At 48.4% G+C, this 27,722-nt stretch overlaps 1 protein-coding gene across 2 annotated transcripts in view; it reads left to right on the plus strand.

Annotated features, from left to right (window-relative positions):
- The first annotated feature begins 1,479 nt into the window (after positions 1 to 1,479).
- PITRM1 (pitrilysin metallopeptidase 1) overlaps positions 1,480 to 27,722 on the plus strand; it is a 44,983-nt gene continuing 18,740 nt past the window's right edge. The window contains exons 1-13 of one of the 2 annotated variants that reach the window (XM_040451558.1): positions 1,480 to 1,608; positions 4,109 to 4,208; positions 6,699 to 6,805; positions 7,142 to 7,293; positions 7,802 to 7,916; positions 7,992 to 8,088; positions 9,503 to 9,663; positions 17,850 to 17,976; positions 18,232 to 18,320; positions 19,048 to 19,176; positions 19,807 to 19,920; positions 20,103 to 20,199; positions 20,729 to 20,863. In XM_040451558.1, the coding sequence (XP_040307492.1) occupies positions 1,556 to 1,608; positions 4,109 to 4,208; positions 6,699 to 6,805; positions 7,142 to 7,293; positions 7,802 to 7,916; positions 7,992 to 8,088; positions 9,503 to 9,663; positions 17,850 to 17,976; positions 18,232 to 18,320; positions 19,048 to 19,176; positions 19,807 to 19,920; positions 20,103 to 20,199; positions 20,729 to 20,863 (1,476 nt within the window). In that variant the 5' untranslated portion in view covers positions 1,480 to 1,555. The remainder of the gene's footprint in view (positions 1,609 to 4,108; positions 4,209 to 6,698; positions 6,806 to 7,141; positions 7,294 to 7,801; positions 7,917 to 7,991; positions 8,089 to 9,502; positions 9,664 to 17,849; positions 17,977 to 18,231; positions 18,321 to 19,047; positions 19,177 to 19,806; positions 19,921 to 20,102; positions 20,200 to 20,728; positions 20,864 to 27,722) is intronic. The other variant, XM_040451559.1, reaches the window with a different exon arrangement.

Consider the following 27,722-nt stretch of genomic DNA (forward strand, 5'->3'; position numbering starts at 1 on the left):
GGGCATGGAGGAGGACACCTGTGGGGAGGAGCACTGGGTGTTGTATGGAAACCAATTTGACACTAAATTTCATATTAAAAACAAAACAAAACGAGAAGACCAGGGCCCTGAGGATCTACGGAAGGAGGCGGGGCCTCTCCCCACTCCTGCAGGGCCCAGATGTGGTTCATCCCAAAGGTCTTCCACCTCCACAGCCACAGCGCGCAGATCCGCATGATCTGCACTCCTGTTCCAGAAGGACCCGTGGGTACTTTGGACCCTTAGAAGTGTAGAGTCTTGGGGCGTCTGGGTGGCTCAGTCAGGTGAGGGTCAGACTCTTGATTCCAGCTCAGGTCGTGATCCCACCAGAGTTGTGGGATCGGGTCCCGTGTGAGGCTCAGCGCTGACAGCATGGAGCCTGCTGGGGATTTTCTTTGTCTCCCTCTCCCCCGCTTTCTCTATCTCTTTCTAAAATAATTAAAAATAAAATAAAATAAATAAGTGTGGAGTCCTCCCAGACACGAAATGCAGGTAGGGAAAGCGGTGAGTCTAAGCACCCTTGCAGGCGCTTTGTTGGGGGGGGGGGGGGGAGACGGTGGTCCTGGGGTTCCCTGGGGACATCCTGTACCAGACCAGTCTTGAGGATGATGATGTTATGGTACCCCGGCCCTGGAAATCTTCTTGCGCAGGCCTCGGGCCCTTTCCACAAAGCCAGGTAGCAAGTGGGTTAAGGCGCCTGGAGGCCCTACTCTCACTTTACTGCTCCAGTTATACCTGTGAGCGCCCACAGCGCAGGCGCACAACCTTCTCCAGGAGACGACGCCCACACGGAGGCTGAGGAACACGCCTCTCACCCGGCCAGCGTGAATCCGCCCCTCCCCTGCAAGGCCCGCCCCTCGATTTTGCAGCGTACGCCCGCCCCTCCCGGCCCAGCCCCAGCCCCAGCCCCAGCCCCAGCCCCAGCCCCAGCTCCAGCCCCAGCCCTTCCTGTGCAAGGCCCGCCCCTCAACAGTACAGTCCCCTCCCCTTCGTAGCGCAGTCCCCTCCTGTTCCACGCAGTCTCCGCCCCTCGACACCATTGTCCCCGCTCGTCCCCCTCAAGCCCCGCCCCTCCCCGTCATAGTCCCCGCCTCTCCCGGCCCAGCCCCCGCCCCCCCCCGGAACAGTTCCCCGCTCCTCCCCGGCCCAGCCCCCGCCCCTCCCCGGCACAGTCCCCGCCCCCTACCCTGCACGCTCCTCCTCAAGTCCCGGACTCCGCGCCCAGCTGCCGCCCTCCCTCCCGCCGGACTCCACCCCTCTCCCGCCCAGGACTCCTCACGCGGGCCCCGCCCCTGCCGCGCTCCGACGCTCCGACGCCCGCGACGTTCCGCCCCCTACCGCCTTGGCCCACTCCGTGCCCACCGCCCTCGAGTCCCGCCCCGCCGCATCAGGAGCCCGCCCTTTTCCTCGGCAGCCTATTGGAGAGAACGTCGCCGTGCTCGTTGACCAATGGCAGTCGCGGCGGGTGCGTCTCGCCCCCGCGCCCTGCGTCGGGATAAATCAAGCTGCGTCCGGCCCCTTGTGCTAGTCACAAGCCATGTGGCGCGGCGGCGTGCGGACGCGGTGTTTGCTGGAGCGGCTGAGGGGCGGGTGAGAGCAGGCGGGTGGGAGAGAGGGAGGAAGGGGTGGTCCCGACAGCGGGGAGACTCCGGGAGGCTCTGTGGTGTCGTCCGGGCCCTGAAGGGCCGCACCACCGTTCCCTGCTCTGGGAGCCCGGGCCCCGACCGAGACCCTTCCCCTTGGGGAGCCTTGACCCCAGGGCCCATCGTCAGGGAGCCCGACCCGAAACCCTTCGTCCGGGAAGCCCGGACCCGGAAACCCTTCACCTGGGGAGCCCGGAGCCCGACCCTGAGGCCCATCGCCCGGGGAGCCGGGAGCCCGGGAGACCTTTCTCCCGGGGAACCCGGAGACCGACCCTGAGACCCCTCTCTCGGGGAGCCCGGACCCGGAGCCCTTTCTCCCGGGGAGCCCGGAGCCCTACTCTGAGGCCCATAGCCCCGGTTCCCGAAGCCCGACCCAAGAGTCTTGCAGAGCCTGGATGAGGGACCGCAGAGACGTCCTTCCATCGCTTCCCCCTAGCAAAGGAAAGAGGTTCCTGTCCGGTTGCCAGGGTTGGGAACTGCAGCCTGAAGTCTGGGCAAAGCGGGTCCTGGCCCAAGGAGGCCTTACCCCTGGGACCTTAGGCGATCCCAGAGTGGGTGGCCCTGTGTGCGGTTGTCGGGGCTTTTGAAGTGAAAATGGGCATTGATGTGGATTTTAATAGGCGTGATTAAAGTAATTGTTGGCTTGCGGTTCTCATTAACCTGGCTGCCCCCGTGTCACCGGTTGTTGTGGGCAGGGAGTCCTCGAGACACCTGAGGCTTCCACACGGAGTTCTTATTTAAGCTGCGGTGTTCTTTTTTTTTTTTTTTTAATTTTTTTTTAACGTTTATTTGCTATTGAGAGAGACAGAGTGTGAGCTGGGGAGGGTCAGAGAGAGGGGGAGACGCGGAATCCGAAGCAGGCTCCAGGCTCCAAGCTGTCAGCACAGAGCCCAACGGGGGGCTCGAACCCACGGACAGCGAGATCATGACCTGAGGCGAAGTCAGATGCTTAATTAACCGCTTGAGTCACCCGGGTGCCCCTGAGCTGCGGTGCTCTTAATGCAGCTGTAGCTTCCAGAAATGGACTCGGTTTACGGAGAAAAGATCCACTCCAACCCTGAGCGATGGTGGTGCGCCAGGAGTGTGTAGATAAGATCCCTGCTAATTCGCAGAACCTTGTGTGACGGATGGTGCGGTTGAGCAGTCGGCCGGTGAAGAAGCATGGGGGTGTCCTCGTGCCTCGTGTGACTATGGCGGCAGGGGCCTTACGTGAGTCGCCGGTGACCAGAGAGTACGGGCGGGGGAGCCCGAGGTGCTGGGCTGCTTCTGCGTGCTCGGCGCCAGCATTTGCTCCTTGTGGTTGTGCTCTTGATGGTAAAGAACACCTGCAAATCTTCCTCTTCTGTGATTGCGGAATCGGCTGAGTCAGGAAGGTGACTTCTCATCTTGGTGATGTTGCCTGATGGCGACCGGCTCGGCGTTGTTGTTGTTTTCCTCCTCGGTGCGTGTCTCAAAGGAAATACTTGTGTCAGACGATGCTAACGTAGAAAACTCTATAAAGCAAGCGTATGGTGCGGTCGTGTCACCGTTACGCACATCACCTCCAAACGACTGACTCTCCCACCCTCTTAGATGCGATTGCTCTCTGGTCTGTTCCTGCTCCTCTTGATCCGTCTACGTGTGTATGTGCATATACAAGATTCAGTTCCAGTCATACAGTAGCTACATGGTAGCCGCTGTTTTATTTCACTCACCCCCACCCCCTCCCCTCTGGCCACCATCAGTTCTTGGTTTTTTTTTTTTCCAAGTGCGTTTTTTAAAGATTATTTATTTATTTTGAGACAGAGAGCAGGGGAGGGGCGGAGAGAGGGAGAGGGAGAGTCCCGAGCAGGCTGTGCGCAGTCAGCGAAGAGCCTGACCATCCCACCAACGTGAGACCATGACCTGAGCGCACATCAAGTCAGATGCCCAACCGATGGAACCGCCCAGGCGCCCCAGTGATTCTCATTTAAATGGTGCCAAATGTTATTCCAGGATTGTTACCGTTTGCACAGCTAATTGCAGTGTAGGAGTTCCCCGTGAAGCGAGACTTCTTGCTTTTTACCAGTTCAGTAGATGTGTAATAGGAGTTTGAGGCCACATCGTGTACCTACATGGGAAATGTCGTGTCACGTGAGAATTGTTTTTGGTGCAGGTGAGGGAAATTGGTATCGTAATCATGTTACAGTTACTTACGAGCGTTGACGTATAAAAGGCTTGCAACATGCATTTATTAGCTTGATATAGTGAAGCTTCAGCTGAGTTGAGATAAAGGTCTTCAAATTGAAAGAGCTTTACTAAAAACTGCAGAAATTCGTTTTCTGAAATGTTTGGAAAATGTAAGGCTTGCTTTTTCTTTGAAATGTCTTTGTCACGTACAAATGCCCTCATGATGTTGCAGAATTACGTTAGCCACACAGCGTCCTGCAGAAGCGTCTAACCCCTATTGCTTTCCTTCCACGGGGCAGTGCCAGCCTGGGAGCCCGGAGGAGGAGGGGCACCGCAGCCTGGGAGCGCGCCTTGCAGCACGAGGTGGGGGAGCGGATCCACGGCTTCACCGTCAGCCAGGTGCGCGGGCCCGCCTTGCTGCGCCACCCACACACCCTTGGGGTCTCTGTCCCAGGCCCTGGCTCACCCGATTCACAGTGGGCTCGACCGAGTGGAGTTTGCCAGCGAAGGGATTTCCCGATGCTTCGATAAGTGCAGTTCCCCGGCCCTTCCCTGATCCCAACCCCTCCAACCCAGTACCTCTTTAGGTTTTAGAAAGTGAGTCCAGCCCATTGATGTTTCTGCACCCAGACACCTGACTGTTCTGTGCGCCGAGTGAAGACGGCCCACGTCTGTCCCACATGTACGTGGGGCTGTGTGTTCCTAGCACGAGTTTGTTCCACGCTTACGCAAAAACTTTGGTTTTGAGCCATTGGGGTTTCAGAATTATAGAAGATGGATTGTGGTCCTGCATTTATTTAATTTTGTGTTCACGTTGGTTTTTTTTTTTTTTTTTCTTTTACACAGTGATGGAAAACCATGTATTTCACATCATTGACTGGCCATCGGCCTCATGCTGTGGGTAGCACTTAGCGCAGGGAAGGGCGGGCAGCTCACAGCCCAGGGGGACACAGGCGCAGCTGCGATACAAGGAGAACTGGGTGGGCATCCCGGTGCGAGTGCGGAGAGCAAAAGGATGGGGGGGCGAGAGGGGGGCAGGTTCCGGGAGGAGGGAGCGGTGCGTAAGGACGGCTGCCTCCCTGTAGGCTGGACACACAGAGACAGCAGCTCCCCGCGGGGCTTGGGAATGGGCAGTGGCGCAGCTTGGGTGAGGGGCTCCTGACGCGGGCGCAGGCGGGCCTTCGTGCGGTCCCCGGGGCCGTGCAGAGGAGTTTGCGCTCAAAGTAGTTCCTGTTCTTGAGGACCGCACTCGGAGGTCTTTCCTCTGTTTTTCAGGTTTTATAGAGATTGATGATAAAATACGATCCTTGTTTAAGAAGCAGTCACCACGAAAGCTGTTAGGGGGCAGACGGTTCACATAGCGACTGATTGTAAACACATTGATCATCTCTCACAAAGTAAGATGTAAATAATTCAATGGTTGTAAACTCAGCAGGTATCACAGGCCTCTTTAAGCAATGTCATTTGCGCGGACGGTCCCCAGAACACACTCAGGACACCCGGGTTCTAATCTCTGCCCTGGTGGCAGCTTGCTGTAAGCACAGACAGCCCCTGGAAAGTGGGGGTGATAAACAGTGTGGTTGTCATAGTGATGCTCTATTGTGAGGGGGGGGGGGGAGAGGCCCCCGGCACGGTGGGGACGATACAGCCGTTTCTGAAGTGCCTTTGTGCAGGCTTTCGTAGATAGGAGACTACCATCTTGGGGGTGAGGATGCGTTTGTTTTTTTCCCTTAAAATTTTTAAATGTTTTATTATTTATTTGAGAGAGAGAGAGAGAGAGAGAGAGACAGTGACAGTGTGAGCGGGGGAGGGGTAGAGAGAGAGGGAGACAGAATCCGAAGCAGGCTCTGAGCTGTCGGCACACAGCCCGACGCGGGGCTCGAACTCATGGACCGCAAGATCATGACTTGAGCCGAAGTCAAAGTCGGATGCTTACCTGACTGAGACACCCAGGAGCTCCAAAATACGCGCAAGTTTAAAAAGGAAGAGCCTGTTTTTAGCCTACCAGGGGAGGAGGCAGGCATTTGGTCTGGTCTTATAGAACTGCAGATGCTTGGAGGGAAAATTAGAAGTATTTTATGTAAGAACTTACTCTTTTGTTATTATTAAAAAAATGGTTATCCATTTTGAGAGAGAGAGAGAGAGAGAGAGAGGGAGAATCCCAAGGAGGCTCCATGCTGTCAGTGCAGAGCCCGACATGGGGCTTGATCTCATGAACCTGTGAGATCATGACCCAAGCCAAAATCAAGAGTCAGTTGCTTAACCAACTGAGCCACCCACCTGGGTGTCCCAGGATGCGTTTGTTTTTATCGGAGGTGATTTGGACCCTCCTGGACCCTCCCGCTAGGAGCAGGTAACTGGTCCTTAGAACTCTGTGAACCAGACACAGCAAAGTTCCGTCCCAGGCTGTGGGCGCTCCAGCACTGAGCTCCCAGCAGGGCCATTCTGCGCTTTCCCGAGCTGGTGTGTATAAAAGGAAGCCACACAGTGGGCATTGCCAGTGGGAGTAGGACTCGTCCAGGGCGGCCTGGTGTGATGGATGGAGTTGGACTACCGCTCTATGACCACGGCTCTGTGCCTCAATGTTTTCGTCTGTAGATGGGGCTGAGGATCCCTCTCTCATAGGATGACCCGTAAACTCTTGGGAAAATGTCTCGCAAACAGTAAGCGTTCAGAAAGAAGAGATGCATAGCATCGTCAGCCCTTGGCTTGTTCGTAAGGTTTAGGGTCTGAAGGAGGTGGTTTCTGATGTGCCCCCAGCCCCACCTTGCCAGCCTCCTGGTGCTGCCTGATTAAAGGCAGTCAGGCCAGGCCCTGCAGTGCAGTGAACGTAACTGCCCTGAGCGCTTTTCCATCTGAGTCTAGCTGTTTGCGTCTTTATTCATTCAGGTAACGGACATCCCTGAACTGTCCCTGACCGCGGTGAAGCTTAACCATGACAGCACAGGAGCCAAATACTTGCACTTGGCCCGAGAAGACACAAACAACTTGTTCAGGTGTGTGGTGCATCTTGGGAGCACGTTCTCGAGTGTCTCCACCGAGAACGTCTGCCGTCCGTTACGTGGTTAAAGGTCCCGGTTCACGAATGTTTTAGTTTTGTTGGCTGCATCCTGAAAACATGAGGAGAAGGTAAGTGGATTTGTGTCTAAAGCCACAGCTGGTGCAAGTGTGCAGCCTGAATTAGCGATTTCATGCTCAGTGGTCGAGACTGTTTTCGCGAAGGGTTACGATGTTACGGTGACCAGATCTGGTAGCCGCGGGTGTCACAGGTTTGAAAAGTGTGCCGTACCACCCGCCTGACCTTCCCGCCTGCCATCTGGTCTTTGCCGCAGCGTGCAGTTCCGCACCACCCCCCTGGACAGCACCGGCGTCCCGCACGTCCTGGAGCACACGGTCCTGTGCGGCTCTCAGAAGTACCCGTGCAGAGACCCCTTCTTCAAGATGCTGAATAGGTCCCTGTCCACTTTCATGAATGCCTTCACAGGTCAGCTGGCGTCTGGGACCGGGGCCGCGCTGGGCCTGGCTGCCGCACCCACCGGGATCCTCGCTGGGGAGGGGGGAGCCAGCAGCTGTGGACCAGCACGGATTTGCCATTCTCTAGTCTGCTGGAAGTTTAGTCTTCCAGGAAAGCCGCATGGGGGTCGGTTTATACAAACTGGAGTCTTAGGGGAGGGGCAGCTGAGATGTTTCTGGGAAATTTGCTACAAAATTTGACATCTGTAGTGTCACGTTAATGCCCTGGTGGCGGGGCTTGGAAACAGGGCAGCCAATAGACTGATGGTGTGCACGGAAGTGCGGTGAGGGCTGCGGCGAACGTGCATGGCATCGGCTGTCTGTAGACGAGGTCGTCTTTCTAGGCGCGTGAGGTGTGGCCTCTGCGCCCTGGGCAGTGAGGGGTCCGTGTTGGTGGGGGGCGGGGGGTAGGGGGAGGCTGCAAGTGGCCAATGCCCCGGGAATCTGGCGAGTTTTAAAATCTTTTCATTTATACCCAGCTAGCGATTATACTCTGTACCCGTTCTCCACACAAAATCCCAAGGACTTCCAGAATCTCCTGTCTGTGTACTTGGATGCAACCTTTTTTCCCTGCTTGCGGGAACTAGATTTCTGGTGAGTGAGGACAGATGGATTTGGACTTCAGTGTTAGAGTCCCTGTCACTGTGTAATCATTGATTGTTATTTTAGGCAGGAAGGATGGCGACTGGAACATGAGAATCCGAGGGACCCCCAGACACCCCTGACCTTCAAGGGAGTCGTCTTTAATGAGATGAAGGGAGCATTTGTGAGTTTTTCCCTTTTGTAAAATTGTGTAGAAATGATATTCCCGTGTAAAATACCGGAACATAAAAAGGTCTGGGGGAGAGTCGACATTCTCTCATGTCATGTAATGTGCTTACGGCACGGGCCCTGTTGGACTAGCCAGGGGACTGTGCAGTGATCACCGGCCATAAGACGAGATGGCCAAGCTCCCGATTTTCTAGGACCCGGTGTTCCAGACCAGCAGCTCCCCCACTGCGGTCTCGGGCCCTGGCATCTGGTCTGCGGGAGTCTGGGAGATAAAAGTGTGCGCGGCAGTGCTAGGACATGGCCATTTTTGCTCGTTCTTGCCCAAGTGCAGTTCCCGAGCCTGTGTTACGTGTTGTGTGATAGCATTTATCGGATCCGGAAGCAGATAGGAAAATCCAGCGGTCTCCTGTTAAGCCAGACATTAAGAAGATTTATTTGCAGAATGTGCAGAAATAGTGCTATTCTTCTCAGTGCTATTTCTGCTTTGTTAAAAAATGTTTGCTATGGGGCGCCTGGGTGGCGCAGTCGGTTAAGCGTCCGACTTCAGCCAGGTCACGATCTCGCGGTCCGTGAGTTCGAGCCCCGCGTCAGGCTCTGGGCTGATGGCTCGGAGCCTGAGCCTGTTTCCGATTCTGTGTCTTCCTCTCTCTCTGCCCCTCGCCCGTTCATGCTCTGTCTCTCTCTGTCCCAAAAATAAATAAACGTTGAAAAAAAAAAAATGTTTGCTAATGTGTAGTGATGGGCTAAGATCATGAGTGAACAGGTAACTTTTTTAAAAGGTCTCAGCTTTAATTTGTAACAGAAAAGCTATGTGTACACACACTCCTATGTAATCAGGAAACCCACCTCATGGAAAGCTCTTTGGGGGCCTCCCTGAGTTTTAGGATATGAGGCTCTGGAGACCAGGTGGTGTGAGAGCCTCTCCCCATGCCCCGTCCTCACAGCCCCTCGCACTTTGGAGTTCTGCCCTGACGCGGGCTGCTTTCCTGCCCCGTGCTGCTTCCTTAGCCATTAATACTTGGTTCGGGCCCCGTGCCTTCCAGCACCTTCTGGAAATTCAAGTTAGAGTGACAGCCTTTGCTCCGGAAGCCCACGGACCCCCCCTCTGCAGCTCGCGGCAGGGACTCTTGCGCACTGTTGTGCACACCGCTGCCCGGCGCTCTGCTGTGGACTGCTGTGGGCCATGCACACTGCATAGTTTTCTGAGACACGTCATCCCTGGGTCCTGTGCAGAAACCCTGGGTGGACTCTGTTAGACAGTGTCTGCACCCACGGCCTTGTTTACATCGTCACAGTTTGAATCACAAGGTGTTACAGGTGTATCGCCCAGAGGGTTAGTAATTTGCTGTGTTGTAATGTAACAGTGTGTGTTATTTTACACTTCTGTGTGTAATATTTTTCGTTTGAAGACAGATAACGAGAGGATATTCTCGCAGCACCTTCAGAACCGACTCCTGCCTGACCACACGTACTCGGTCATCTCCGGGGGCCATCCGTTGTGCATCCCAGACCTCACGTGGGAGCAGCTTAAACAGTTCCACGCCACCCATTATCACCCTAGTAATGCTAGGTAACGTTTCAGTTTTAAAGCTGAGTTAATGGTGGGTTGATTCAGAGTTGTTTGCATACAGTAAGTGACACGGCTTCTCTCACGTGTGGCCAAGAACTGTTTGCTCAAGAACTCTGTAAGGTTGGATGATTCTTAATGGATTGCCCCTCTCGCGTACGTGGATGCTCATTCTGAAAGTCTGCGGCAAGAACTTTTTATCGTTATCTTTTTTTAAAGTTTTGTGTTTTTTTTAATTTTTGGGAAAGAGAGCGTGAAAGCAGGGGAGGGGCAGACAGGGAGACTCCCAAGCAGGCTCCGTGCTGTCAGTGCAGACCCCGACGCGGGGCTCAGTCCCACCAACCGTGAGATCATGGCCTGAGCTGAAATCGGACGCTTTAACCGACTGAGCCACCCAGGGGTCCTGGTGGTTTACTTTTTATAGTTAAGTTTGTGTCCCTGGAGCACAAGGATGTGCCCTGCTGAAGTACCGAATCCACATTAGCTGACGCTTGCCTGAGAGCACCGAGTACTTCCGGATTTTCAGGTGGTCCCCGGAATGGTCGTCCGGCCCAGACGAGCCGCGTGTTTTGTACAGCTGGTTTTCTCCGTGTGGACACATCTGGCGGGTTGGTGTTGTGGGATCCTGTGAATATTCTGTTCCTTGTCTGTGCTTTTATTTACTTATGGACTGACCCATGTTTATTGCCTGGAGCACTTCCTTTCATAGAGTTGGCAAAGTTTTCTGAAGAATTCTCTAATTTCTTTTACGTTTAGTGGCTGGACCTCGTGAGGAGGCACTTCCCTCCTCAGTAGGGGCCGCCGGGTCACCCTAAAGTACAGTCGGAGGGCAAGGGCAGGTGCCTGCTTCTTCCTCGGCTGTTCTAGGGGGAGATGGTGACGTAGCTCCTCCAGGGATGACAGAAGAGGCTTTGTTTTTATAAATGTTGGCCTGTTTTATTGTAATACCACGATGACCTCATAGAAATATTTTTGTGTATGTGTATAGTTCAGATTATATAATCAAATGAGATCTGTTGTCTTTTTTTTTTCCCCTTATGCTCAAATTGTTTCAACTGTGGCCCGAGGAAAGTCATTTATTTTTTTTTTTTTTTTATTTTTATTATTTTTTTTTTTCAACGTTTATTTATTTTTGGGACAGAGAGAGACAGAGCATGAACGGGGGAGGGGCAGAGAGAGGGAGACACAGAATCGGAAACAGGCTCCAGGCTCCGAGCCATCAGCCCAGAGCCCGACATGGGGCTCGAACTCCCGGACCGCGAGATCGTGACCTGGCTGAAGTCGGACACTTAACCGACTGCGCCACCCAGGCGCCCCCCGAGGAAAGTCATTTAATTGCCTTTTCTTTCTTACGGCTTCTTTGGTCTTCAGTACTAGCTTCTGTCCCCCTGCCCCGATCCAGGCGCGTCCTGCTCCAGATCTGTGGTCAGTTCTTTGTGTAAGGAGCCCTGCGGCTGCATGGAGGCAGCCATGGTCTTTAGGGCCCGGGGTCTCCATGGATGCCAAGGATGCTGCTGCTTCCTGGTTGTCACTCTGGAAACCACGAGTGGAGAGTTCCAAAGGATCTTTCAGATCTTAGTTCTCAAAATCCGATTTATTTATCTCATTGGGATATAGCTGACAGATGGCATTGCGTTAGGTTCAGGTGTGCAGCAAGGCGGTTTGGGTCACGCGGGTCACACGCGGTCCACTGTGGTGACCTGTGGTCGCCATGCTGTCCTTTATATCCCGGGGACTCACTCGCCTTACAACTGCAACTTTGGACCCTTTGACCCGTTTCGCCCACCCCCTCCTTCTGGCAGCCACCACTCTGATTGCCTATCCGTGAATCTTCTCTCCGAGAACAATGTACTAAAAAAAAAAACCCAGATCAACTCTGTCTTTGTGCCCTTTGCCCCCTGGATGAATGTGCTGTCTTAAAAACTTGTAATCTGGAATTTGTAGGCTCGGTCTAAACTTTGTGAATCTTCAGTTGTCAGCGTGACGGAGCACTGCATTCCTGTAGCTGAGGCCGCGAAACGTTTTAGCGTGCAAGTTGCTTCGTTGTTGGAACACCTTTATATAGTATGTTTAAAATAAACTTTTGGCAGGTTTTCATTTAACTACATCTTTCTGCATGATTTATGTTGTGTTTGAGCCACCTATCTTCTAACAAGATCAAAAGCCTGTATTTGGTCTTTGTAGTTATAAAGCAAGTGAAAAAAATGTGTTTTTATACAGGCTTCATCTCAGTATGGGACACATTCGTCATTAGCTGCTCTCGGTGCATAACTTCCATTTTTACATTTCATTTTAGTTCTACTCTGGTCGACGTCTCATGTTGTAGGAGTTTCAGGTGGACGGTATTGTGATTCAGCAGTTCCACACATCAGTCGGTGCCCATCGGGGCTCCTGTCACCCCTTTCACGCCCAGCCACCTCCCCTCTGGCAACCGTCTGTTCCTTTTCTGCCCTTAAGACTTGTTCTGGTTTCGGGGTGCCTGGGGGGCTCAGTCGGTTAAGTGCGGGACTCTTGATTTTGGCTCAGGTCGTGGTCTTGTGGTTTGTGCATTCGAGCCCCACGTTGGGCTCTTTGCTGACTGTGTGAGGTCTGTTTGGGATTCTCTCTCTTTCTCTCTCCCTGCCCCTTCCCTGCTCACATGCAAGCGAGCTCACCCTTTCCCTCTCCCTCTCACAAAAGAAACTCAAAACTAAAAAAAATTAAAGACTATTGTTTTGGTTTGTCTCCTTTTTTTCCCCCCTTTGTTCATTTGTTTTCTTTCTTAAGTTCTACAAATGAATGAAATCACATGGTGTTTGTCTTTTTCTGACTGGGGTGTTTTCCTTCGCGTTACCTTCTCTAGCTCCATCCGTGTCGTTGCAAATGGCGAAATGTCATTCTTTCTTATCATTCCATTCTGTGTATGTGTGTGTATTAATATGCACACTGCGTTTTCCTTATCCATCTGTCGGTGGACACTTTGGGACTTCCATAAATAATTATGCTGCAATAAACACAGCGGTACCTACCTATATCCCTTTGAATCTGTTTTTGTATTTTGGGGGAAATACTCAATAGTGTGATTACTGGATAATATATGGGGTTCTTTTGTGGTTCAATACAAATTTTAGGATTATTGTAGTTCTCTGAAAAATATTGGTGTTTTGATAGGGATTGCATTAAATCTGCAATGGCTTTGAGTGGTGTGGACATCTTAACAGTGTTCTTCCAATCCCTGAGCATGGGCTGTCTTTCCATTTGTTTGTGTCGTCTTCAATTTGTTTCATCAGTTTTTTATATTGTCTTGGAGTACATATCTTCCACTCCTTGGTTAAGTTTTTTCCTAGGTATTTTATTATTTTTGGTGCCATTGTAAATGGGATTTTCTTAAACAAAATTTCTTTTTCTGCTCTTTCGTTATTAGTGTGTAGAAACGCAACGGACTTCTGTATGTTGATTTTGTATCCTGTAATTTTGCTGAATTCACGTACCAGTTCTAGCAGTTTTTGGTGGGGTCTTTAGGGTCTTGTATTGCATAATGTGTCATCTGCAAACGCTGAAAGTTTTGGTTCTTCCTTAGCAGTTTGGACGCCTTTTATCCCTTTTGCTTGTCTGAGTGCTGTGGCTTGGACTTCCAGTGCCGTGTTGAATAAATGTGTGGTGACCAGGGTGGACCTTCTCATCCTGACTTTGGGGAAAAAGCTCAGTCAGTATGACGTTAGCTGGTGGTTTTTCATATATGGCCTCTGTTATGGCCTCCCTGAAACCTGTTCTGTCGAGGGTTTTTATCATTAATGGATGTTGTTCTTTGTTGGATGATCTTATGGTTTTTAATCTTTTTTTTTTTTTTTAAGTTTATTTTGAAAGTGAGAGTGAGCACATGCGTGAGTGGGGGAGGGGCTGAGAGGGAGAATCCCAAGCAGGCTCCACACTGGCAACGTGGAGCCCGCCGCGGGGCTTGACCTCATGAACCATGAGATCATGACCTGAGCTGAAACCAAGAGTCAGACGTTTAACTGACTGAGCCACCCAGGTGCCCCTTTTATCGTTTCTCTTACTGATGTGTGATGTAGCACAGTGATTGATTTGTGAATATTGAACCATCTTTGCATCCTGAGAATAAATTCCACTTGATCACGGGGAAGAACTTTTTAAATACATTGTTAGATTTGGATTGCTAATACTTTGTTAAGCTTTTTTTGTGTCTGTGTACATCAGAGATAATGGCTGTAGTTCTCTTTTTGTGTGTGTGATATTTTTTTCTGGTTTTGGTATCGGGTAATGCTGGCCTCATAGAATGAATTTGGAAGTTTTCCTTCTTCATCTATTTTTGGGAAAAGTTTGAGAAGAATATTTATTAACCCTGCTTTAAACGTTTGGTAGAATTCGCTTATGATGCCATCTGGTCTCAGACTTTTGTTTATTGGGGGTTTTCAGTTACTGACTCAGTTTCTTTCCTGGTTATTGGTGTATTCAAATTTTCTGTTCCGTTTTTGGTAGTTTATATGTTTCCAGGAATTTATCCATTTTTTCTAGGTTGTCCAATTTGTTGGCATATAGTTTTTCATAATGTTCTCTTATAATCCTTTGTATTTCTGTGGTGCTGGTTATTACTTCTGTCTCGTTTCTGATTTTGTTTGAGTCCTCCCTTTTTTGATGAGTCCATCTAAAGGTTTATCAGTTTTGTTGATCTTTTGAAAGAACCAGCCCTTGGTTCCATTGATGTATTCTATTTTTTTAGTTTTGTGTATCATTTATTTCTGCTCTAATCTATTATTTCCTTTAATCTGCTGGTTTGGCTTTTTCTTTGTTATTTTTGTAGCTCCTTCAGGTGTAAGGTTAGGTTGTCTGTTTGAGGTTTTTCTTGCTTCTTGAGGTAGGCCTGTATTGCTACAGACTTCCCTCTTTAGAACTGCTTTTGGTTTATACCAACCAAAGGATTGGACCATTGTATTTTCATTTTCATTTGTTTCCATGTCTTTTTGATATCCTCTTTGATTTCTTGGTTGACTCATTCATTTTTTAGTAGCACATTATTTAGCATCCATATATTTGTGCTCTTTCTGGTTTTTTTCTTGTGATTGATTTCTAGTTTCATAGTGTTATGGTCAGAAAAGATGTATGGTATGACTTCAGTCTTTTTGAGTTTGTTGAGACTTGTTTTGTGCTATAATATGTGATCTATTCTGGAGAATATTCCACGTGCATTTGAAAATAATGTGTATCCTGCTGTTTTAGGATGGAATGTTCTGAATATATGTTATATCCATCTGGTCCAGCATATCATCCAAAACCACAGTTTCCTTTTGATTTTCTGTTTAGATGATTTGTCCATTGATGTAAGTGGGGTGTTAAAGTTCCCTACTATTACTGTGTTACTATTGATTACTTCCATTATGTTTGTTATTAGCTGCTTTATGCATTGGGTGCTTCTGTGTTGAGTGCATTAATATTATAGTATCTTCTTTAAAAAAAATTTTTTTTAACATTTATTTTAGAAAGACTGCAAGTGGGGGAGGGACAGAGAGAGGGAGACACAGAATTGGAAGCAGGCTTTAGGCTCTGAGCTATCAGCACAGAGCCCGATGTGGGGCTCGAACCCATGAACCAAAGTAAGTTCATGATCTGAACCAAAGTCAGACACTTAACTGTCTGAGCCACCCAGGTGCCCCTATAATTGTTCTGTCTTCTTGTTGGATTGTTCCCTTTATGATTATATAGTGCCCTTCTTTGTTTCTTGTTACAGACTTTGTTTTCAAGTTTATTTCATCCAATGTAAGTATTGCTACCCTGGCTTTCTTTTCACTTCCATTTGTATGATAGATGTTTCTCCATCCCCTCACTTTCAGTCTGCAGGTGTCCTTAAGTCTGAAATGAGTCTCATGTAGGCAGCATATAGATGGGTTTTGGTTTTTTATGCATTCCATCACCCTGTATCTTTCGATTGGAGTATTTGGTTATGTGTATTCAATTATTGATAGGTATGTACTTACTGCCAGTTTGTTACTTGTTTTATGATTATTTTTCTAGTTCTTCTCTCACTCTAAGTTGGTTTTCTTTAGTGATATACTTGGATTCTTTTTTGTTTGTTCTTTTCACATCTGTTACTGGATTTTGATAAACAGTTACCATTAGGTTTGTATCTGTCCTCTTTAGCACATAGCAGTCTATATTAAGTTGATGGTTGCTTAAGTTTGAACCCATTTTTTATCCCTCCCCCATATTTTGGGTATATCGTGTCCTATGTTACATCCTTTTATGTTGTGAGTCCCTTGACTGATTTTTACAGATACACTTGTTTTTACTGCTGTTGTGTTTCTTAATTTTCTTACTGTCATTAATGGTCTTTCCTTTCCACTCAGAGTCCCCTTTAACATCTTGTAGGGTTAGTTTAGTAGTCATGAACTTCTTTAATTTTTGTTTATCTGAGAAAGTCTTTATCTCTCATTCTGTTATGAATGATAGCCTTTCTGGACAGAGTATCATTGGCTGCAGATTTTTTCCTTTCAGCACTGTGAATACATCATGAACCTCCCTTCAGGCCTGCAGAGTTTCTGCTGAAAAATCCACTAATGGCCTAACAGGGTTTCTCTTGTATGTAACTTTATTTCGGGACTTTTAAAATTTCCTCTTTATCACTTTTTTTTCTATTTTAATTACTAGGTGTCCTGGTGTGGACCTCCTTGGGTTGATTATGTTCGGGGCTCTCTGGGCCTCCTTGATCTGGATTTCTTCCCCCAGATTAAGGAAGTTTTCAGCTGTTATTTCTTCAGATAACCTTTATGCCCCCTTTTTCTCTTCTTCCTCTGGAATCCCTAAAATGCAGATGTTAACTACAGTTGATGATGTCACTGAGTTCCCTAAGTCTGTTGTCGTTTACAGAATTCTTTTCTCTCACCCGCTCAGATTGACTGATGACTTTCCATTGCTCTGTCCTCCAGGTTGCTGATTCCTTCTTCTGCTTCCTCCTGTCTGCTATTTCTTCCACCTAGAGTATTTCAGTTTCACCTGTTGTGCTCTTCGTCCCTGACTGGTCCTTTCTGGTCTGTGCTGGGGCCTCACCGAGGTCTTCCTCTCCTTCCTCAAGCCCAGGGAGCGTCTTTATGACCATTACCTTCAATTCTCTGGCAGGCACGTCGCTTTTCTCCGTCTTGCTTAGGTTTCTTGCTGTCATTTTGTCTCCTTCTTTCAGTTGGGACACATTCCTGTGGGTCCTCATTGCCTCGCTCTCAGTATCCGTTCTGGGTGAAAGTCAGCTGTGTCCCCCGCTCTTGAGAGTAGTGCGCAGGTGCACACTTTTAACAAGGCGACACTGGTCCTCTGCCAGAGGGGATGTGCTGCCGTGCAGGAGACCGGGGTCAGTTGGGGAGATCTGCAAAGTGCGCGTGCGCGGGGCATGCAGTCTTACCAGGGTGGGTGTCCTCCGCTGGAGGTGATCGGCTGCTGTGGCTGCCACCCCTGTAAAGCATGCATTTAGGAAACACGGTGACGGGAAGGTGTGCCCTGGGCTCCTGTGGGAGGGGATCCCCAGCACTGGGGCTGAGGCGGGCGGGGGGGGGGTCGGGGGTCTTTGCTCCTGGCGGAGTCTCCCGTCGTCTCTGTCCCTCGGGACACGCTCTGACACCCTCCTGCATGCCCCTCTGTTTTTCAAGCTGCTGCCGCTTTGCATTATCTCCACTGGCTGTTTGTTATGCCCTCTCTTCAAGGGCAGGGACCCCGCTTCCTGTCACCTCCAGGTTCTCCCAGAAAGAGCCTGCCGATTTTTAGAGTTCCGGCTTTAGGTCTCGCTAGTTGTAAGAACTCGTGAGATCCGGCCCCTCTCATTTTCAAAGCCAAATATTACGGGGATTCATCTTTCCACGTGCTCTCCCCTGAGTGACGGTCTGTTTCTGTCCCCTCTCCCCGCCCATGGGCCCTTCCTCCAGCAGACGGTGTGCTGGTCCGTTTAGCTCCCCACAGCGGCTCTGGCCCCCCTTCCCTCTGCAGCGTGTGCTCTTCTCTGTGTTTAGTTGTGGCGTTTGCTCTGGCAGTGTGCGCGTGGTTTCCTGGGTTATTTACCTAGATGGGACTGGATCTGGTTGTGTCTGTGCGATGAGGCGAGCTGAGGGTTTTCCTCCTCTGTGTACCTTCCATTTTATACGGAAAGACATCTGTGTAGATTCCCAATCGTGTAAACTGAGCTAGACGGATATATTCTCTCAACATTTCAGGTTCTTCACGTACGGCAATTTCCCGTTAGAACAGCACCTGAGACAAATTCACGAAGAAGCACTGAGTAAATTTGAGAAAATTAAGCCAAATACTGCAGTGCCCACTCAGAAGCCTTGGGATAAGCCAGTAAGTGCCCCATCCAGAGAATAGACACTCAGTACATTGAAATGGAGAGCCAAACTGCGTACTAATCACAGGATTTTCAAATGTTGAGGGCTCTGCCTTGAACGTAAGAGCTTCTTGAGCCTAAGGAACAGTTGTGTGTCTGAGAAGAAAGTTAATTTAGTGAAAAGCATCTCCTGGGCCACGTTATACACACACAGGGAACTTACTAGATTAAACCTACTCTGTCCCTACTTAAAGCATCGTGTCGCTTTACAGAGGGAGTTCCAGATCACATGTGGCCCAGACGCACTGGCTGCAGATTCCTCTAAACAGACAACCGTCGGGGTTGGCTTCCTCTTACCAGAGTAAGTGTCCGCTGTGAACTGGGGAAAGTGCAGGTTAGCAGCTTTGGAGGTGAGTTTTCCAAGTGTAAATGGGTCGGCGGTCGGAATTTCCAAGTCCAGCAGCCGGTGGATGTCAGGGAGGGCTTTAGCAGCATCTGGGGTGGTTTGGGCGAAATCACTTTCACTAGCTATCCAGAAAAACGTAACTTCTCTTCTCGCTGCATTGTAAAGCTTATGTCTGTGGAGAAAGGTGGCTCGGACAGCGGTTAACATTTGTGGGGTGGGATCCCCGATGCCATTGAGCGGGAGAGGAGCACAGCGAACGCTGGCTTGACAAAAACGTACGACACACATAATTCTGTAGTTGTGGAGACGTGGACACGTGGGGCACGCGGGCCGGAAGGGGTCCTCCGCCGTGCTGCTCCTGTTGAGGTGTAGACAGTGCAGTTGTAATTGGGATGATACAGGTCGGAGTGCTTGGCACCCTGTAGTATGATAGCATTCGATATGCGGCTAAATCAGCTTCATGGTTTGGGACCCCAAAATAATGCGGTTTACTAGAACTTTGCAAACCAAAGAAAAATTATTCTCTCTTATCCATGTAAGTTAAAAATAGAGGTTAACATGTAAGAATTTGTATTAGGTCAGCTTTGGAAACGAAAGTCGATTTATTGGTGATTTTAATGATTTTGAAAACGTTAATGAGGGCCAACGGGTTCCCTTTTTCTCCCCTGCCCTTTGCATTAAGCATCACTGATACGTTTGAAGCCTTCACGTTAAACCTTCTGTCGTCACTCTTGATCGGTGGACCTAACTCCCCCTTCTACAAAGCATTAATTGAATCTGGGCTTGGCACAGACTTCTCTCCTGATGTCGGGTAGGTTTCACGATCGGGTCAGTAGTCGCGGTGGGGGCCAGTTTTGACATTTGACGGTGTCTGGACACATTTTTGGTCGACACGACTAGGGAGGGGTGTCGGCACCTGGTGGGTGGGGTTAAGGATGTAGGATGCCTGACACCTCACAGTCGCGGGACGGTTCCGCTCCCGCCCCAAGCACAGAACTGTGCCTTAGATTCTGGGTCCAGTACAGATAATTCCATCTCCTGAGGAGACGTTTGGAAAAAGAGAAGAGAAAGATCGCTTGTTCAAGATCTCAGGATGGCATACTGCTGCCCATTTGAAAAGCCAGGTTGTTAAATACTCTTTCAAATCTTAAAATTTTGTAAAAGCGCAGCCGTTCTGTTTTTAGATTTAATTTTGCCATAACTCTATAAAGTTCAAGTTGTATTGGTTTTTAGAAATGTTAAGTGGACACGCGTATGACAGTGAGCACTTGTGTGCGCGGACCAAATGTCCGAGAGCACCGCTGTCACTGGCTTTTTCTTGGAGGACTCGGGAGCCTCAAGCGTCCGTGGCTGTGCGGTCGAGAGTGCGTGATCTTCCAGCGAGCACACCGCGCGCGGAACGTGTCCGCGGTCCGCCACACAGTCTGCCTTTGTGTCGTAGGTACAATGGCTCCACGAGGGAGGCCTACTTCAGCGTGGGCCTGCAGGGGGTCGCCGAGCAGGACGTCCAGGCCGTCCGGGACATCATCGACAGGACCATCGAGGAAGTACTCCAGTGCGTGTGGCTGCTGGCCGCCGCCAGGCCGACCTTCTCCATCCCTGATACTTTCCACGCGGGACCCCCCTCCCCACCCCAGCCACATCGTTGGGCTTTTTTCCTCATAAAACGCGTATTCGTCCACTTACGGTTGTTTAGTGCCTCGTTGCAAATCATCATCTCCGTTCTCTGTTTTTTAGGAAAGGGTTTGAAGATGATCAAATAGAGGCTCTGCTACATAAAATCGAAATACAAATGAAGCATCAGTCTGTCAGCTTTGGACTCACCCTGACGTCTGTGTGTAATTTCTCACCTACCTCCTTCCTCTCGTGCTCTTTTTATGGGTTTTGTTTTGCTTTAACTTTCATGACCAGTGGGTATTTGACAGCTGAGGATACAGATATTCACGGCGCCTCTCATCTGAACCTTGAAAGCTGTGCCATTTTGGATCGGATATGTTTACTTTTAACTTAGTTTTATGATATGTTGTGTCTTTTTACCAGTGTAATCGGCTTTTTGGTAGCTTATGTTTTAAGGCAAGATAAGTTGACACAGAATACTTATGGATAGAGGTTTATAACTGTTGACTGTTGGTAATTATACTTCTAAAAATTATTTCAAAACCCGTTCTTTATTTTATTAAGAAAAAACGGATCTGAAATTTTCCTGACCAAAGAATGACTTAATCTTTGCTTTGAACCATCATCTGTGGTATTTTTAGCCACAGAAGCTGGTGTTTTAGTAAAATGTCCCGTTTGCTGTTTACTGAGCAAGCGCAGAGCTCACAGAGTGAGGTGCGCTGTGGCTTTGAAATTCTCGGTTGCAGTACATTGCTCCCTGCTGGAACCACGACGGGGACCCGGTGGAGCTCCTGAAGCTGGGAAGTCAGGTGGCTCGATTCAGGCAGTGCCTCCGGGAGAATCCAGAGTTCTTGCAAGAAAAAGTAAAACAGTATTTTAAGGTAAGAAACTTGGAGGATTTATGTGAATGGGGACAGCCTTTCTTAATTATTAATTAATGCTCATAATAACTTCAAAAATGTAGTTTTCCGGATCCTGATGCAAGTTGGCTTTTTACGTGAATACCTGAGTGTGTTTTTTACAGAGGAATATATGTGTGCGTGTGTACTAATTTTTTTTTTTTAATTTTTTTTTCAACGTTTATTTTTTTGGGGACAGAGAGAGACAGAGCATGAACGGGGGAGGGGCAGAGAGAGAGGGAGACACAGAATCGGAAACAGGCTCCAGGCTCTGAGCCATCATCCCAGAGCCCGACGCGGGGCTCGAACTCACGGACCACGAGATCGTGACCTGGCTGAAGTTGGACGCTTAACCGACTGCGCCACCCAGGCGCCCCAACGTGTGTACTAATTAACGAAACATCTGCGGGCATTTTTTTCTGTTTTGTTGAAAGAAAGATGAGACCATTCACCGCAGCTTTTTGGAAGGTTTTGATAAGAATTAGTGTTCCCTTGTCCTTCAGAGTTTGGTGGAGTTCACCACGAAGAAATACTGTACTAGGATTTTCTTCATTGGGAGTCTTTTGGTTTTTATTTTATTATTTTCTAATTTTTTTTGGCAAACGACTGACTCAGTGTCCTCGGTAGTTACTGATTTTCTCAGATCTTTCTGTTTCTTCACACTTCAGTCTGGGGGGTGTGGCTTTAGGAATTCGTCCATTTCTTCTAGGTTGTCCAGTTTGGCATGTGATCGTCCAGTATTCCCTGGCATTCTTATTCCCTGATCTTTCTGATCCTGGTACTGTTGGTGCTAAGGCACCCCTCTCCATCTCTGCGTTTACTTGAGCCTCCCTTTTTTCTTGGCTGTCGAAAGGTCCCTCACGTCCAGCAGTCTGTGTGAAGAAGTCTTGGCCGTGATCTAATTTTCATCGTTTCCTTTATCCTGCTAGCTTTGTTTTGGGTGGATCCCACTTTTCTGTTTTCTGAATGTGTAGTGACAGGTTACCCATTGGGCTTTGTGGCCTTTCTTTGTTTTCAATGTACGCGTTTACCGTGTACACATCACTCTTAACGCGATTTGTGGGAGCCTATAGTTTTCAGTATGTTCTGCCTGTAGGCTCACCTGTCTCAGAGTATTTTTTCTTTAACTTATTGGTTGTTTAAGAGTGTGTTGTGTAACTCCCTGTATTTGTTGATTTTCTAGTTTTCCTTCTATAAGCAATACCTTAGAGATACCGTGTGTATGGTTCCAGATCACGGCAGTAAAGTGAATATTGAAATAAAGCGAGTCAGGTGAATTTCTTGTTTTCCCAGTGCATGTAACAGTTATGTTTACTCTACACTGAAGTCTATTAAGTGTGCATTAGCATTATGTCTAAAAAAACAACGTACATATCTTAGTTAAAAACACTTTATTGCTAAAAAATGCCAACCACCTGAGCTTTCAGGGAGTCCTAATCTTTGCTGGTGGAGGGTCCCGTCTCCATGGTGATGGCTGCTGATGGATCAGGGTGGTGGTTGCCGAAGGTTGGGACGGCCGTGGCAGTTTCTGAAATAAGATAGCTAATGAAGTTTGCCGCAGCGACTGACCCTTCCTTTCACGAATGATTTCTCTGTAGCAGGTGATGCTGTTTGATAGCATTTGGCCCACAGTAGAACTTTCAAAATTGAAGTCAATGCTCTCAAACCTGCTGCTGCTTTACAACTGAGTTTGTGTCATATCCTGAATCCTCTGTTGTCATTTCAACAATCTTCACAGCATCTCAGCAGGAATAGATTCCATCTCAGGAACCCATGGGAAGCAGCTCCTCATCCATTCAAGTTTTATCCTGAGATTGCAGCCATTCAGTCCTATCTCAAGGCCCCACTTCTGATTCTGGTCCTCTCGCTGTTTCCACCTCATCTGCAGTGACTCCCTCCACTGAGGTCGTGAGCCCCTCACAGTCATCCACAAGGGCTGGAACCAACTTCTCCCAACTCCTGTTATCCTGTGAATGTCGATGTTTTGACTCCTTCCCACGAATCATGAGTGGTTTGTTTTTTTTTTTTAAATTTTTTTTTTTTTTTTAATGTTTATTTATTTTTGAGACAGAGAGAGACAGAGCATGAATGGGGGAGGGGCAGAGAGAGAGGGAGACACAGAATCTGAAACGGGCTCCGGGCTCTGAGCTGTCAGCACAGAGCCCGACGCGGGGCTTGAACTCATCATGAGTGTTCTTAATAGCATCTGGAATGGAGAATCCTTTCCAGAAGGTTTTCAATTTATTTTGCCCAGATCCATCAGAGGAATGGCAGTGATAGCCTCATGGAATGTATTTCTTAAATAATAAGACTTGACAGTTGAAATGACTCCTTGAGCCATGGGCTACAACATGGGTGTTGTGTTAACAGGCATGAGAAGAAGAATAATGTCATTATCCATTTCCGTCGGAGCTCTTGGGTGACCGGGTGCATTGTCAATGAGCAGTCATATTTTGAGAGGAGTTGTCTTGAGCAGTGGGGCTCAGCAGTGGGCTTAAAATATTCAGGAAACTACAGGGCACCTGGGTGGCTCAGTCAGTTGAGCGACTGACTCTTGGTTTTAGCTCAGGTCATGATCTTGAAGTTCATGAGTTCGAGCCTCACGTCGGGCTCTGTGCTAACAGTGCGGAGCCTGCTTGGGATTCTCTCTCTCTTTCTCTCTGCCCCTCCTCTGCTTGTGCTCTCTTCATTTCTGTTTCTCTCAAAATAAATAAAAAAATGTTCAGTAAGGCATGTTGTAAACAGAAGTGCTGTCATCCAGGCTCTGTTGTTTCATTTCCAGAGCACAGGCAGAACGGATTTAGCATAGTTCTGAAGGGTGCTGGGCGTTTTGGAATGGTCAATGGGCATTGGCTTCAACCCGAAGTCACCAGCTGCATTAGCCCCTGACAAAAGTCACCCTGTCCTTCAAAGCTTTAAAACCAGGCGTTGACTCCTGTCTAGCTATGGTAAGTCCTAGGTGGTGTCTTCTTCCCTCTATGGCCATTTCGTCTACATTGATCATCTTTCATTTAGTGTAGCCAACGTTAATAACTTCCTGGTTAATACCTAATACTTACCTGGGTAACTCGCTCCTTCCCCTTGCGCTGCCGTGTTTGGAGACGACTTTTCAAAGCTCTGTCTGCTTCAAGCTCCTGCAGCTTCCCCTCGCCTGTCAGCCTTCCTAGAATTGAAGAGAGGTCGGGCCTTGCCCTGGGTGAGACTACAGCTTAAGGGAATGTTAGGACTGGTTTGATCTTCCATCCAGACCCCTCAAACTTGTCTCTGTGTCAGTAGTAAGGTGATTTCATTTCTTACTTGTGTGTTTCCTGGACCAGCACTTTTCGTCTCCTTCGAGAACTTGTCCTTTGCATTCACAGCGTGGCCAACCGGTGCAAGGGCTGGGCTGGGCTTCTCCCAGCTCTCAACATACCTTCCTCAGTAAGTTAATCATTTCTAGCTTTATTTTATTTTGAGAGAGAGAGAGAAAAAAGAGAACGAACGCACAAGCAGGGGAGGGCAGAGAGGGCGAGGATCCCAAGCAGAGTCCGCACTGCCAGAGGCCGTGTAGGGCTCCATCTCGTGGACTAAAGTCATGACCTGAGCAGAAATCAAGAGTCAGACGCTCAACCAACCAAGCCACCCAGGCACCCCTAATTGTTTTGAGCTTCTTTGTGAGAGATGTGTGACTTTTCACTTGAAGACTCAGAGGCCGTTGTAGGGTTACTGTTTGGCCTAGTTTCAATACTGGTGTGTGACCGGGGATGGAGAGGGAGAGAGACCAGGGAATGGCGGGTGGAGCGGTCAGAACACACACCTTTATCGATTAAGTTCACCGTCTTGTGTGGGTGTGTTCACGTCTCCCCAAAACGTTACAGTAGTAGCCTCAGCGATCACCGATCACAGATGAGCATAATAAATACAAGGAAACCGTCTCAAACATGGCGAGAATTACCACAATGTGGCGCAGAGACAGGAAGTGAGCAGATGTGGCGCAGCCCTGAGACCTTCAGTTTGTGCGAAAAATGCAGTATTTGCAAAGCTCGTTAAAACGGAGCACAAGAAAATACGCCTGTGTAGAATACAAAACAGTCCCCTAACTCTGTGAACATTCTGGTTATTTTTATGAAGGTTCTCTTCTTTTCCCCGTAAGTGCAGCTACCGTCTGTCACCTGCAGTGCAGTCACAGTATTGACTGTTCCCCATGCTGTTCCTTCCATGCTCGTGACTTGTTCATTGCATAACCGGAAGCCTTGACCTCCCACTCCTCGTCACCCGTTTTGTTCATCCTCCCCCCTCCCCCCTCATGGCAAGCATCAGTTCTCTGTATTTATGGCTGCGTTTCTGCTTTTTTTTTCTTTTTTTAATGTTTATTTACTTATTTTGAGAGAGAAAGAGCCCATGCGAGCAGTGGAGGTGCCGGGGGGTGGGCGGGGAGAGAATCCCAAAGAGGCTCCGGCAGAGCCGATCCTGACACGGGGCTGGACCTCATGAACCATGAGATCATCACCTGAGCGGAAATCAAGAGTCGGGCACTCAACCACCTGAGCCACCAAGGCACCCCTGTTTCCGCTTTTGTTTTTTAGATTCCACATGTAAGTGAAAACACGTCCTTTGTCTCTCACTGACTTGTTTCATTTAGCATAATGCCTTCTGGGTCCCTCCACATTCTTGCAAATGGCAAGATCTCATTCTTTATCGCTGAGTAACATCCCATTGAATGTATAGCACATCTTCATTGTTTATCAGGCACGTTTAGGCTGCTTTCATATCTTGGCTGTTGTAAATGAAGTAAACACACGGGCTCGCAGATCTTTTCAAATGAGTGTTTTCGTTTTTTTCTCTGTAAATCTCCAGTAGTCGCATGACTGGATCATAGGTTATTTCTATCTTTAGTTTTTTTGTTTTTTTTTTCAACGTTTATTTATTTTTGGGACAGAGAGAGACGGAGCATGAACGGGGGAGGGGCAGAGAGAGAGGGAGACACAGAATCGGAAACAGGCTCCAGGCTCTGATCCATCAGCCCAGAGCCCGACGCGGGGCTCGAACTCACGGAGCGCGAGATCGTGACCTAGCTGAAGTCGGACGCTCAACCGACTGCGCCACCCAGGCGCCCCAGGTTTTTTAGGGAACCTCCATACTGCCTTCCGCAGTGGCCACCCCAGTTTACATTCCCACCAAAAGCGCGCAAAGGCTCCTTTTTCTCCAATGCTCGCCAACACCTGTTATTTCTTTTGAGTCCGGCTATTCTGACAGGTGTGAGGTGGTACCTCATTATGGTTTTGACTTGCACTTCCCTGGTGGTGAGTGATGACGTCGAGCATTCATTGTGTCTCTTGGCCATCTGTGTCTTTGGAGAAGTGTCCTCACTTATTTTTATGCCGGTACCGTAATGTTGCAGTTGCACCTGCTTTTGTAACATGACTGGAAGTCTGGAACGGGATGCCTCCAGTTTCCTTTTTCAAGGTTCCTTTGAGTAGTCAAGGTCTTGTGTGGTTCTCTACAGAGTTTAGTATTTGTTTGTTCCAGTTCTCTGAAAAATGCTGTCGGCATTTGAACAGGGATCGTATTCAATCTGGAGATAGTTTGGGGCAGTATAGACATTTTAACACTGTTTGTTCTTCCAACCCATGAGCATGGAAGGTCTTTCTGTTTCTTTGCATCGCCTTGAATTTTTTTTATCCGTATTTATAGTTTTCCAAGTATGGGTTTTTCCACTCTTCAGGTAAGTTTTGTCTTGGATATTTTACTCTGTTTTTTGTGCAGTTGTAAATGGAATAGTTTTCTTAATTTCAGTTTCTGTTGCTTTGTTATTCGTATATAGGAATGCAGTAGATTTCTGTGTGCTGATTTTGTATCCTGTGGCTTTGCTGAATTCATGTATCAGTTCTGGTCTTTTGGTGGAGTCTTTAGGGTTCGCTGTATGGTCACATGTCCTCCATAAATTTATGGTGAGTTTACTTCTTCCTTACCAATTTGGATGTCTTTTATTTCTTTTTGTCGTCTGATTGCTGTTAAGGCCAGGCCTTACAGTACTGTGTTGAATAAAGTGGTGAGAGTGTACATCTCTGTCTTCCTTCTGACCTTAAGGGAAAAGCTCTGAATTTTTCACCATTGACTATGATACTAGCTGTGGGTTTCTCATATAAGGCCTTTATTATGTTAGGTATGTTCCCTCTCAACCTGCTCTGCCGAGGGTTTTATCATGAATGTATGTTATGCTTTGTCGAATGCTTTTTCTGCATCTGTTGAAATGGCCGTATGTTTTATCCTTTCTCTTGCTGATGTGATGCATCACACTGATTACTTGCAAATATTGAACCACCCTTGCTTCCCGGAATATATCCCCCTTGATTGTGGTGTATGATTTTTTGTTGTTAACTTGCTGAGACTTGTTTTGTGATCTAATACGTGATTCTGGAGAATGCTCAATGTGCGCTTGGAAATAATGTGTATTCTGCTGTTTTAGGATGGAATGTTCTGGATAATATCTGTTAACTCCTTCTGGCCCAGTGTGTCATTTCAAAGCCACTTTTGCTTGTTGATTTTCTCTTTTGATGATCTGTTCATCCATTGTTATTGTATGATTGTCGAGTAGATCCTTTATATTTGTTATTAACTATTTTATGTATTTGGGTGCTGCCATGTCGGGTGCATAAATATTGACAATTTTGACAGCTTCTTGTTAGATTGTCCCCTTTAATATCATATGGTGCCCTTCTTTCTCTCTTGTTAGAGTCCGCTCTAAAATCTGTTTTATCTGATGTAAGGATTTCTGCCCCAGCTTCCTTTCACCATCTGTTTGCACGACAGGTGTTTCTCCATTCCTCTTGCTTTCAGTCTGCAGGTGTCTTTCTGTCTG

This window comes from Herpailurus yagouaroundi, unplaced genomic scaffold (genome assembly GCF_014898765.1).
Source record: "Herpailurus yagouaroundi ecotype Mexico unplaced genomic scaffold, PumYag 203, whole genome shotgun sequence".
Classification (NCBI taxonomy): Eukaryota; Metazoa; Chordata; class Mammalia; order Carnivora; family Felidae; genus Herpailurus; species Herpailurus yagouaroundi.